Genomic DNA, 13565 nt, shown 5'->3' on the forward strand with positions numbered 1-13565 from the left:
CACCTGAAGCAAGGAGGCTGGCACTAGTGGGAATGTACACTGAATGATTGAATATATGTGAACCTGAATACAGGTTTTGGCCTCAGCCTCCCTCTCTGCAAATGTGGGATTCCTTCCTTTGATTTTCTTTTCTTTTCTTTTCTTTTTCTTAAAGATTTATTTATGCATACAAAAACTGGGGTACAGGCCAGATGTGTGGGGGGTGAGAGGATTCACCAGAGACAGAGTGGGGAACAGAACAGGCAGATTGACTGAAATACACTCCTGAGGGGAGCAGTGGGTAAGTCGGGAGAGGACTGCTGCGTCATGTGGTTATCTCCCTGGCCGGGGATCGAACTCGTGCTGCAGTGGCTGCGATTAGCTTCATAGGTTGCATTTTAACCCCTTGCGCCATCAGGGAGGTCCGATTTTGTTTTCTTTTATTTGTGTTTTTTTTTTATTTTAAAGGAGTATTTTTGGAGCACATACTAATTAATAGGTCCTATTCTAAGCTTTTGGAACACACACCTCAGCCAAACACCGTGTTAAGATGGATACATCCATCCTTCTCATTCAATCTCGCATTTATGGAATAGAAAATTATGATTTAGAGTGGCTTTAATTGTAGTGCAAGAAAATAGCAGGAATGAGGGCCTCCCTCGTGGCGCAAGGGGTTAAGCACAGCACCATGAAGCTATCCGCAGCCTCCGCAGCACGAGTTCGATCCCTGGCCGGCCAGGAAGCTGACCCACATGGTGGAGCAGACCTCTCCTATCTCTCCCGCTGCTCCCCTCGGCGGTGTATTTCAGTCAGCCTGCCTATTCTGTTCCCCACTCTGTCTCTGGTGAATCCTTTTACGCCCCGCACCTCTGGCCTGTACCACAGTTATTTATTTATGCATACAAGAGCTGGGGTACAGACCAGAGGTGCGGGAGGTGAGAGGATTCACCAAAGACAGAGTGGGAAGCAGAACAGGCAGACTGACTGAAATACACTGCTAAGGGGAGCAGCGGGCGAAACAGGAGAGGTCTGCCTCGCCATATGGGTTTCTCTCTGGCCGGCCGGGGATCGAACTCGTGCTGCAGAGGCTGCGGATTGCTTCATAGTGCGGTGCTTATAACCCCTGTGCCACCAGGGAGGGGCCAATTTTTTTTTTTTTTTTTTTTTTTTTTTTTTTTGTGGGACCCTCGCCGATGGCCGGGGATCGAACTGGCGCTGCAGAGGCTGCAGGCAGCCTCGCAGCCCAGCGCTCAACCGCTGCGCCACCAGGGGAGACCCAATAAATAAATCTTTAAAAACAAAAATAGCAGGAATGAGATTCGAATCCACGACAATTTTGATTATAGGCAGCAGAACGCAGCCGGTGGGAGCAAGTCTCCGCGCCCGGCTTGTACGAGAGAGCCCGAGTCCGTTGCCATGGTCCCCTGACGCTCTTTCCAGCTTTTCTGCTCTGGTCGCGCTTCACGTGACTTTAGTCAATATGGCGCCACCCAGGATGGTCCATTGCCCTCGTGGTTCCAGTAGCCAAGATGGCGGCAGCTGCTACGCCAGCGTCAGTGGAGTCCGCACCCCGAATCATGAAGCTAGTAGCTGAATGCAGCCGCTCCAGAGCCCGGGCGGGCGAACTGCGACTGCCGCACGGGCCTGTGGCCACTCCAGTGTTCATGCCAGTGGGGACGCAGGCCACCATGAAGGGTATCACGGCCGAGCAGTTGGAAGCGCTGGGCTGCCGCATCTGCTTGGGCAACACCTACCATCTGGGTCTGAGGCCGGTGGGTAACCCAGCCGGGGGAGGCAGTGGAGCGTGGGAAGTGCTGAGGCATTTCCTAGACTCAGACACACCTCCAAAAGTCAATCAACTTAGGCGTATTGAGCGCTACGGGTCGTCCTCAGGCATTGTGCTGGGCGAGAGGACAGGACGGGGATCGAAGGTGGCCAGCCCTTTCCCAACAAGAGCCCCCAGTCTCGTGTTCCGCCTAACCTGATACGTCCCCCACCCCCTCCAACCCAGGGCCCGGAGCTGATCCAGAAAGCCCAAGGCCTCCACGGATTCATGAATTGGCCCCACAATCTGCTGACGGTGAGTTGGGCCCTTGATCCGAAAGTACTTCTGGGAGGTGAGATATACCCACTCCACATCCCCTGACAACCCTGTGGTGGCATTTCCCTAGGACAGCGGAGGTTTCCAGATGGTGTCTCTGGTGTCCCTCTCAGAGGTGACAGAGGAAGGCGTCCGCTTCTGCTCCCCATACGATGGCGACGAGACCCTTCTGAGCCCGGAGAAATCTGTGGAGATCCAGAATGCTCTGGGTAAGCAGAGCAGCCTCCCCCCTCCATAGAAATTCCAGTACACTGCAGTCTGGGCCTTGAGGGAACATTACAAATAGAAAGGGGGAAAGTGGTGTAGGTAGAGTGCATTCATTATATGTTTACATTTGTAGGAAGGATTAAAAAAGCACATGTATGATTTATTTTTACTTGTGTAGATTTATCTGTGGAAAGAAACTGTAGTCCATGTCCTGGGGGAGGAGAACTAGTGAGCAGGTAGCCAGGTGGGTAGTGGATGCACTTAAATTTTTTTTTTTTGGGTGGGGGGAGATATAACAGTAAGCTGCAAACATTTAAAGCGTATCTTGTGATAGATTTTGATAGATATATGTATGTATATATATGTGTGTGTGTATATATATATACACATACATATATATATGCCTGTGATCTTTTACCACAATCAAGATAGCAAATATATACATATTTAAAGATTTATTTATTTATGCATATAAAGCTGGGGTACAGGCCAGAGATGCAGGGGTGAGAGGACTCACCAGAGACAGAATGGGGAGTAGAGCACTCTTTCAGATCTACTGAAATCTACTCTTGAGGGGAGCAGCTGGTGAGACAGGAGAGGTCTGTTGTACCATGTGGCTTACCTCCCTGGCTGGGGATTGAACTCGTGCTGCAGTGGCTGCGGATAGCTTTGTAGTGCTGTGTCTTAACGCCTTTCACCACCAGGGAGGCCCCCCTAAAGATTTATTTATTGGGCCTCCCCGGTGGCGCAGAGGTTGGGCGCTGGGTTGCGAAGCTGCCCGCGGCCTCTGTAGCGCCGGTTCGATCCCTGGCTGCTCCCCGGCCACTGGAGGAGGGTCCCACATGGCACGTAGACCTCTCCTGCCGCCCGCTGCTCCCCTCAGCAGTGTACTTCGGTCCTTCTGCCTGCTCTGCTCTCCGCTCTGGCTCTGGTGAATTCTCTCACCCTCCTGTGCTTCTGACTGTACCCAGTGCTTGTATGCATGTATGTATCAATCAATCAATCAATAAATAAATCTTAAAAAAAAAAAAAAAGATTTATTTATTTACCCATACAAGAAACAGGGTATAGGCCAGAAGTGTGAGGGATGAGAGGATTCACCAGAGACAGAGTGGGGAGCAGAACAGGCGAATCTACTGAAATGCACTGCTGAGAGGAGCAGCAGACGAGACAGGAGAGGGACCCTCCTCCGGTGGTCGGGAACAGCCGGGGATCGAACCGGTGCTTTAGAGGCTGTGGGCAGCTTCGCAACCCAGCGCACAACCGCTGCACCACCGGGGAGACCCCTGAACGTTTACTTTCTTAACCCTTTTAAAATACCTAGTTGGGGCCCTCCCCTGGTGCAGCGATTGAGGGCTGGGCTGCGAAGCTGCCCTCAGCCTCTGCAGCAGTGGTTCAATCCCCAGCAGCCGGTGAGGGTCCCACATGGCATGACAGACCTCTCCTGCCCCGCCCGCTGCTCCCCTCAGCAGTGTATTTCGTCACTCTACCTGTTCTGTTCCCCACTCTGGCTCTGGTGAATTCTCTCACCCTCCCACACTTCTGACTGTACGCAGTGCTTGTATAAATAAATAAATAAATCTTTAAAAAAACCCCCAAAAACCTAGTTGGGACCTTCCTGGTGGTGCAGGTAGTTGAGCGCAGCTCTGTGAATCTGTCCGCAGCCTCTGCAGCGCGGGTTCCATCTCAGCCAGCCAGCAAGAATCCCACATGGCGAAGCAGACCTCTCCTGTCTCACCGGCTACTCCCCTCAGCAGTGTATTTCGTCAGGCTGCCTGTTCTGTTCCCCTCTCTGTCTCTGGTGAATCCGCTCACCCTCCCATGCATCTGGCCTGGACCCCGGTTCTTGTATAAATAAATAGATCTTTTTTTTTAAAAATCTAGTCGTGTCGCATTAAGCACATTCACATTGTTGTGTAACCAACCCCATCATCTGGCTCTAGAACGCTTTTCATCTTACATTTCCAGCTGAAATTCTGTCCCCATTAGACACAATTCCCCCTTTTCCCCCCAGCCCCTGGCATCTACTAGTCTACTTTCTGTCTTTATGAATTTGTCTATTTTAGGGACCACAGGTAAGTGGAAGCACACAATATTTGTCCTTTTTTTTTTTTTTAAAGATTTATTTATTTACACAAGCACTGGGTACAGTCAGAAGCACAGAAGGGTGAGAGAATTCACCAGAGCCAGAACCGGGAGCAGAACAGGCTTAAGGACCGAAGTACACTGCTGAGGGGAGCAGCGGGTGGCAGGAAAGGTCTGCCTGCCATGTGGTACCCTCCCCAGTGGCCGGGGATCGAACCGGTGCTGCAGAGGCTGCGGGCAGCTTCACAGCCCAGCGCTCAACTGCTGCGCCACCAGGGAGGCCCTATTTGTCCTTTTATATATGGCCTCTTTTACTCAGCATAATGTCCTAAGATTCATCAATGTTGTACCCTGTGTTAGAATTTCCTTTTTAAGACTGAGTAATATTCTGCTGTATGGATGGTGCACATTTGCTGATCCATTCATTCACTTGTAGGCACTCAGGTTGCTTCTGCCTTTTGGCTACAGTTAATCATGCTGCCATGAACATGGATGCAAATTATCTGCTCAATACTCTGCTTCCAATTCTTTTGGTTTATCTATGCAAAAGTGGAATTGCTGGATCATATGATATACACTTTGCTTTTATTGCATTAATACTTACAATAAATTGGATTTTTTAAAAAGATTTATTTATTTATTTATACAAGCACTGGGTACAGTCAGAAGTGTGGGAGCGTGAGAGAATTCACCAGAGCCAGAGCAGGGAGCAGAGCAGGCAGAAGGACCGAAGTACACTGCTGAGGGGAGCAGTGGGTGGCAGGAGAGGTCTGCGCGCCATGTGGGACCCTCCTCCGGTGGCCGGGGAGCAGCCGGGGATCGAACCAGCTCTGCAGAGGCTGCGGGCAGCTTCACAACCCAGCGCTCAACCTCTGCGGCACCGGGGAGGCCCCAATAAATTGGATTTAAAAAAATATATTTATTTATTTATGCATGGAAGAACTGGGTCACAGGCCAGAGGTGTGGGGGGTGAGAGGATTCACCAGAGACAGAGTGGGGAACAGAACAAGCAGACTGACTGAACAACACTACTGAGGGGAGCATCAGGCAAGTCAGGAGAGGTCTGCTGCGCCATGTGGGTAGCTCCCTGGCAGGGGATCGAACTCATGCTGCACAGGCTGTGGACAGCTTCATAGGTTGCGTCTTAACCCCTTGCGCCACCAGGGAGGCCCTAAATTGGATTTTTTAAAAGATTATTACTACCTCAGGACCTCCCTGTGCAAGGGTTTAAGCGTCAACACTCTGAAGCTTCCGCAACTACAGCAGCATGAGTTCGATCCCCGGCCAGGAAGGAGACCCACATGGCACAGCAGACCTCTTGTCTCACCCACTGTTCCCTTCAGCAGTGTATTTCAGTCAGTCTCCCTTGTGTACTCCATACTCTGTCTCTGGTGAATCCTCTCACCCCCTGAACCTCTGATCTGTACCTCAGCTCTTATATGCATAAATAAAGCGAGAGGAGAGGTCTGCCGCACCATGTGGGTAGCTCCCTGGTCGGGGATCAAATTCATGCTGCAGTGGCTGGAGATAGCTTGACAGCACAGTGTCTTTAAACCCTGTGCCACCAGGGAGGCCCCTAGACTGTGGTTTATTTTAAATCCCTGTTGACAGACATTTGGGTCCCATCTTGCCATTGCCATTACTTTGCCAGGAATCACTTTGTACATATATGATGTTGTTCTTAAAGGATGAATTCATAAAAGTAGGATTTTATTCTATGTGCCAAGGCAGGGTTTTAGATGGGGGGGTGTGGGGGCAAGAGCAGATGTACATTGTGAAAAGCTCCCTCTGGCTGCTCTCTATGAGAAGAGTAGAACCTGGTGGCGTGGGGGTGGAGGGTCCTGCTTATCCCCAACAGCAAGTGGGGACTGTCCCAGTGATTGTGTCCCTGTCACCCTTCCAGGGTCTGACATCATCATGCAGCTGGATGACGTAGTGAGCAGTACGGTAACAGGGCCACGAGTGGAGGAGGCCATGTACAGGTGTGTGTGTGCATGTGTGTGTCCACATGTGCTCATGTGTGTGTCTGGTGGTGGTGGGGGTCCTGGTACTATAGCCTTGTCTCCTTACCCCTCTCATGCCCCTAAGACTCATGACAGGGCCCTCTTGCAGGTCAATCCGCTGGCTAGACCGGTGCATTGCAGCTCATCAGAGGCCAGACAAGCAGAACCTCTTCGCCATCATCCAGGGTGGGTTGGATGCAGATCTCCGGGCTACCTGCCTTGAAGGTAAAGCCATGTGCTGGTAGGACCAGGGCTGGTCCATTCTGAGAGCCCCATGTGCGCCTGGTATGTGTCCACTGTGCTCACACAGTGGTTAATGGATGAAAGAGCATTCCAGGTGGGTGCAACAGCTGAAGCAATGGTGCTTAGGGCAAAGGAGTAGAATGTGTTAGGAGAATAATAGAAATTTCAGTAGGTGTCAGGTTTCTGAGGTTACCAATAGGGAAGCTGAGGCACAGAGCTCTTAAGTCACTTACCCACACTGCACAGCTTGGATATTGCTAAGCTAGGAGTGGACCATCTTCTAGAAGCTACAAGTTAACTGATACACTGTAAGGGTGACAAGGAAGTCTGGTCAATGCCATGGCTGTGGAGACAAGGGAGGCAGAGATGGGGGCTCAAAGGCAGTGACACAACTTTGGGTTCTAGAGTCTGTTGGGCTGGAGCTGAACCTTTGATTTGCTGCCTCAATGCTGTACACCCTGGGACTAATAGTTCGGTCTTTCTGAGCCTTTATCTGTGAAATGGGGATGTACTCCCAATGTCATAGAGTTGAAGTGAGGAATTAATGTGCAAAAGTCCCCCCTAATTCTGACATCATTTGTGCTGTTATGTACATTGTCCTGGTTGTAATTCCTCTTTATCCTTACACTGCCCCTACTCCATTTTTGGTCCAGTAAGTCTTTTTTTTTTTTTTTTAAAGATTTATTTATTTATGCATACAAGAGCTTGGGTACAGGCCTGAGATGTAGGGGAGTGAGAGGATTCACCAGAGACAGAGTGGGGAACAGAACAGGCAGACTGACTGAAATACACTGCTGAGGGGAGCAGTGGGTGAGTCAGGAGAGGTCTGCTGCGCCATGCGGATTGCTCCCTGTCCAGCCGGGGATCGAACTCATGCTGCAGAGGCTGCGGATTGCTTCATAGTGTGGTGCTTAGCCCCTTGCGCCAACAGGGAGGCCCATGGTCCAGTAAGTTTTTTTAACAGAGACTTCCATTCAGAGATCTCTTTCATGTCATTGCTCAGTTGGTGTGGACATGTATGAAAGCAGAAACCTAGGCTTTTGGAAACCTCTTCTACATGAGATACTTTCTGGTATTTTCTGCTCTCTTATGTTAAACAAAAAAAATACCACCTGCTGAAAAGTGACCGGCGCTGCCCCGGTGGCACTTCTGTGGGAGCTTTAGGCTCACCTGCATATGAACCTCTCAGGTTCTCGCCCTGCCTGCCTGGGATCAAGAGACCAAGGGAGGCCAGGACATTGTATTTACCAGCCATCCCCTGTTGATTTTGATCTTCATTTCAACTTCGGAAGCTCCCCAGACCCCTCCTGCTTTGTCGATACTCTAGCCTCTCTCGGATTGAATGGTGCAGCTGGGGCTAGAGAGAAGCCTGGGCTTTGAGGCCAGACCTGGGTTCAAATCCAGTGTCTGGCATGTGCAGAAGAGTGAGTTAGGCTTCATTTTGTTTTGCTTTTAAAAGATTTTTATTTATTTATGCATACAAGAGCTGGGGTACAGGCCCAGCATTGTGGGGGATGAGAGAATTCACCAGAGACAGAGTGGGGAACAGAACAGGTGGATTGACTGAAATACACTGCTGAGGGGAGCAATGGGTGAGACAGAAGAGGTCTGCTGCGCCATGTGGGTCACCTCACTGGCCAGGCATTGAACTCATGCTGCAGTGGCTGTGGATAGCTTCATAGTGCTGCGTCTTAACCCCTTGCGCCACCAGGGAGGCCCTGGGTTAGGCTTTGTAGGCCTTAACCACAGTGTGGAGATGCAGCCTCTTCTCTGAAATACTGGAGTCTGATTGCCCACTTCTCAAATCCAAACACTTGGGGATTTGCAATGCAAGACTGACATCTATGTGGCTATTTATCCCATTTATTATGAGTCTTCCTACATTCTGAATCAGAAACTTACAGCGGTTGATGACAGACTATAACTCAGAATCTGCAGCATTCACTGTTCTAAAATCTGGAACATTCTGAATTCTGAAACACATGTGGCTCTACCTTGGATTTCAGCTAAGGGAGTGTGCCCATGGGCTTCTCCTGAGGACTGAAGGTCTTATATGCATTAGGCACTCAGTGAATGGTTGCTGAGATCACCAGCAGCTCCCCAGGCAGCCCAACATATATGCACAGATACACACATTTGTATTCTGGGGAGTTTGGGTAGGCTCCACCTGCAGGTGCAAAGGAGGAGACCCATTTCCTTTTGTCTGGTGGCCCCTACCTTACCCTGACCTGTACCCCCCAGAGATGACCAAGAGGGATGTGCCTGGCTTCGCCATTGGGGGCCTGAGCGGGGGTGAGAGTAAGAGCCAGTTCTGGAGGATGGTGGCGCTGAGTACCTCAAGGCTGCCCAAGGACAAGCCCCGATACCTGATGGGGGTCGGGTATGTAGAGAGGGCACAGTTCCACCATGGACGGTGGTTTCCTGATGAGGGGATTTGGGGGAAGGACATGGTTTCCCTTGGGGGCAGTTCTGAGGAAATGTGACCCAGATTCCCTGAGAGAGTGAGGGTGGGGGTGGCCTGGGTGTATGACTAGGGCTTGAGGTTCTCTGCTAAACTCTGCCCATGGCCCCAACACCAGCTATGCCACTGATCTGGTGGTCTGCGTGGCTCTTGGATGCGACATGTTCGACTGTGTCTTCCCCACCCGGACGGCGGTGAGGCCTTGGGTGAAGGGCAGACGGGGTGGGGGTGGGGCCGGAGCATGTAGAGATCTGGTCAAGCCGACTTCTCCTTCTCCCTCAGCGCTTTGGTTCTGCACTTGTGCCGACTGGGAACCTGCAACTGAAGAAGAAGCAATTTGAAAAGGACTTCCGTCCCATAGACCCTGAATGTGCCTGTCCCACTTGCCAGAAGTAGGGGAATGATGGGGTTCTGGGGATCAGAGGAGGGTTTGGGGGGCAGCGAGCCCCTGCCCTGCTGAATCCCACCTCTCACTCACAGGCACAGTCGGGCCTTCCTGCATGCACTGCTCCACAGTGACAACACTGCTGCCTTGCACCACCTCACTGTCCACAACATTGCCTACCAGGTGGGCCTGTGGCCAGGTGGGCAATAAGGGATGATGTGGGGTGATCTTCCTGGCCAACTGGCTGACACTGACACTGTCCCCTCTGCCCACAGCTGCAGCTGATGAGCACTGTGCGTGCCAGCATCGTGGAAAAGCGCTTTCCTGACTTTGTGCGGGACTTCATGGGCACCATGTATGGGGACCCCACCCTCTGTCCCACCTGGGCCACTGATGCCCTGGCCTCTGTGGGAATCACACTGGGCTGACCTGGCATGGGGCAGGGAGGGTGGGGAGGAAGATGAATAGAACATATTGAAGGGTTTGTTTTTATGTATTCTATCTGTTTTTTTTTTTTAAATTTATTTATTTATGCATACAAGAACTGGGGTACAGGCCAGAGATGTGGGGGGTGAGAAGATTCACCAGAGACAGCAGGGAACAGAACAGGTAGATTGACTGAAATACACTGCTGAGGGTGAGACAGAAGAGGTCTTCTGTGCCATGTGGGTAGCTCCCAGGCTGGGGATCAAACTTGTGCTGCAGTGGCTGCAGATAGCTTCATAGGTTGTTTCTTAGCCCCTTGCGCCACCAGGGAGGCCCTTGTATTCTACCTTGGGAGAGTCTGTGCCTTCATGGGGAGGTGTCATTTCTTGATCCTCTTCTAGGTCTGAGAGTCACTGTGGCCAGTGTCCTCTCCCTTCCAATATCAATATCAGTTAATAATAAGTAACCACAATAACAGCTGGTATCTGGGAGCCCTCTGGCATAGAATGTAGGAAGTGCCCTGAGCGGAAACTGCCTCCTTTTTCCTGTGACCCAGGCCCTCCATCCGCCCTGGGGGTGGGCACACTTGTCCTCCCCCTTTTATTTTATTTATTTATTTTTAAAGATTTATGCATACAAGAACTGGGGTGTAAGCCAGAAGTGCAGGTGGTGAAAGAATTCACTAGAGAGGGGAGTAGAACAGGCAGATCCACTGAAATACATTGCTGAGGAAAGCAGCGGGCGAGACAGGAGAGGTCTGCTGTGCCAAGTGGGCTGCTCCCTGGCCAGCCAGGGATCGAACCTGTGCTACAGTGGCTGGTGACAGCTTGATAGCGCTGTCTTTTTTTTTTTTTTTTTTTTAAGACCGTGTGTTTTTTTTTTTTTTTTTTTAATTTTTTTTTTTTTTAATAGAGGCATGCTTTATTTATTTATTTATTTGTTTGTTTGTTTTGTTTATACATGCACTGGGTACAGTCAGAAGCGCGGGAGGGTGAGAGAATTCACCAGAGCCAGAGCGGGGAGCAGAGCAGGCAGAAGGACCGAAGTACACTGCTGAGGGGAGCAGAGGGCGGCAGGAGAGGTCTGCGCGCCATGTGGGACCCTCCTCCAGTGGCCGGGGGGATCGAGCCGGCAACCGCTGCGCCACCGGGGAGGCCCTTGATAGCGCTGTCTTTAACCCCTGCACTACCAGGGAGGCCCAAGTCCTTCCCTTTTATAGGTAGGAAAACAGGTCTGGAGAGGGATGCACCTTGCCCAAGGATACCACTAAGGCAGTAGCAGCCTGGCTCCAGAGCTTGTATTCTTGGTTTTGACTCTTTAGACATGCGATTTAATCTTGCTGTCAGTTAACAAAGCAGTGATAACAATAGGTGTTGTTTAGGTGGTGTTTACACTGTGCCTGGTCATCATGTGTACTTAATTCTTGCAACTTTATGATCTATGTGTAGCCATGTTTCCCATATTACAGACCTGGAAATGAGTGTGGAGGAATGAAGTTACTTGGTCATTATCACTCAGCAAATAAACAAGCCCAGGATCTAACCCAAATATAATCCGTTATAAAGCTGGTAGTCATAGGAGGTAAGATCTTTTTGGTCTTTTAAAGATTTTTATTTATTTATTTATTTGTTTATTTATGTATACAGGGACTGGGGTGCAGGCCAGAGATTCAGGGGGTGAGAGGATTTGCCAGAGACAGAGTGGGGAGCAGAACAGGCAGATTTGCTGAAATACACTGCTGAGGGGAGTAGTGAGCGAGACAGGCAGGGTCTCTTGCACCATGTGGATCAGCTCCCTGACCAGGGATGGAACTCATGCTGCAGTGGCTGGCGATAGCTTGATAGCCCTGAGACTTTTAACCACTATGCCACCAAGGAGGCCCAGGAGATAAGATTTTCTTCTTTTTTTTTAAAGATTTATTTATTTATTTATACAAGCACTGGGTACAGTCAGAAGCGCGGGAGAGATTTCACTAGAGCCAGAGCGGGGAACAGAACAGGCAGACTGACGAAATACACTGCTGAGGGGAGGAGCGGGCGCGGCAGGAGAGGTCTGTCGCGCCATGTGGACCCCTCGCAGTGGCCCAGGGACGGAACCAGCCCTGCAGAGGCTGCCGGGCAGCTTTGCAACCCAGTGCTCAACCTTTGCGCCACCAGGGGGGGCCCAGATAAGATTTTCTTAATGGAAAATAATACATGTGTAGGACCCACAATTCAAATAGCATAAAAATGCAGTTGCTTTTACCAGTTTGTGTATGCTTCCAGAACTTTTCTATATGTATGTAGTTTTTCATGAATATCTATGCCTTTACCTGCAGTTCTGTACCTTATTATTTTTTAAAGATTTATTTATTTATTTGTACAAGCACTGGGTACAGTCAGAAGCCCGGGAGGGTGAGAGAATTCACCAGAGCCAGAGCGGAGAGTAGAACAGGCAGAGTGAGAAGTACACTACTGAGGCAACAGCGGGCGGCAGGAGAGGTCTGCGCGCCATGTGGGACCCTAGCCGGCAGCCGGGGATCGAACCTGTGATTTAGAGGCTGCGGGCAGCTTCGCAACCCATCGCTCAACCGCTGCGCCACCAGGGAGGCCCATGTACCTTATTTTTTAAAAAAATTTGTCTTCCTCTTAGACTGTTTAAAATTGTTTACATTTCAGTACATACAGACTTCATGCTTTCTACAGCTGTTGCCTAGCATTTATTTTCTTTTAATTTATTTTATTTATACAAGAGCTGGGGTACAGGCCAGAGGCGCGGGAAGGTGAGAGGATTCACTCTCCCAGAGATACAGCGGGGAGCAGAACCGGCAGATGGACCAAAAGCACTGCTGAGGGGAGCAGGGGGCGAGACAGGAGAGGTTTGCCACGCCATGTGGGTTGTTCCCTGCCGGGCGGGGATGGAACCCGCGCTGCAGAGGCGGTAGACAGCTTCACAGCGTTTTTCTCAACCCGCTGCGCCACCGGGGAGGTTCCTGCCTAGTATTTCTTAACCAGTTCCAAGAATGGGCAGTTAGGATGTTTCCATGTGCAATTCTTGTTAGGACTGCAATGCCAATACTTGTCCATCATTCTTTTGCTCATCTCTAAGGTCTAGATTTTGGGTCATGGAGCAGGCAGATGGTCTGCCTCCTTAGTGGACTGCTTCTCTGACTCAGAGGAATCAACTCCCTTCTAAAAATCCTACCACCTATTCCTGGTCTCTTTTCCAAGAGGTTTCCCAGTTTCCAGAATCCTGCAAAACGGTCTGCAAAATACTGTGAATTTTCTTGGGGAAAGGATCTGTTGTGCACTCCAAAAGATAGGTGCGCTAAAATCGAAGCGGCAGGTGAAGGACGTTGGAGACATTAGCTGCATCCAGACGGGGCATGAACTGATGCTATTCCTAGGAGAGGGCCTTATAGGAATGAAAGTGGGAGAGTGCCTCTGCCCTGGAAGCACTGACATGTCCTGACCCTAAGCTCATTGGAACCCAGTGAGAACAGGTGTGCGAGCCCGAGGCCGAGGTGCCTTCTGGGACTTGTATTTTTCTCCGGAGCCAGGAAACGCACACGCGAGGGTCACCGCAAGATCTCACCACAAGGTGTCGCCCTTGGCGAGTACGGTGAGTCTCCACCCTCTGCGCCAGAAGTCTCCACCAGACGGGCAACAATCTCAAGAACGGGAGCGTCTCTGATTG

At 50.5% G+C, this 13565-nt stretch overlaps 1 protein-coding gene across 1 annotated transcript; it reads left to right on the forward strand.

Annotated features, from left to right (window-relative positions):
- Window positions 1-1469: 1469 nt before the first annotated feature.
- Window positions 1470-9986, forward strand: QTRT1 (queuine tRNA-ribosyltransferase catalytic subunit 1). The gene is made up of 10 exons (XM_037505787.1): window positions 1470-1751; window positions 1991-2059; window positions 2151-2289; window positions 6276-6354; window positions 6485-6600; window positions 8860-8998; window positions 9198-9273; window positions 9362-9471; window positions 9560-9647; window positions 9740-9986. The coding sequence occupies exons 1-10, from the start codon at window positions 1509-1511 to the stop codon at window positions 9890-9892; spliced, it is 1212 nt and encodes a 403-aa protein (XP_037361684.1). The 5' UTR covers window positions 1470-1508; the 3' UTR covers window positions 9893-9986.
- The last annotated feature ends 3579 nt before the right edge of the window (window positions 9987-13565 follow it).

The sequence above is a fragment of the Talpa occidentalis genome, unplaced genomic scaffold (assembly GCF_014898055.3).
Source record: "Talpa occidentalis isolate TD23 unplaced genomic scaffold, MPIMG_talOcc4v2.1 talOcc4.12, whole genome shotgun sequence".
In the NCBI taxonomy this organism is placed as follows: Eukaryota; Metazoa; Chordata; class Mammalia; order Eulipotyphla; family Talpidae; genus Talpa; species Talpa occidentalis.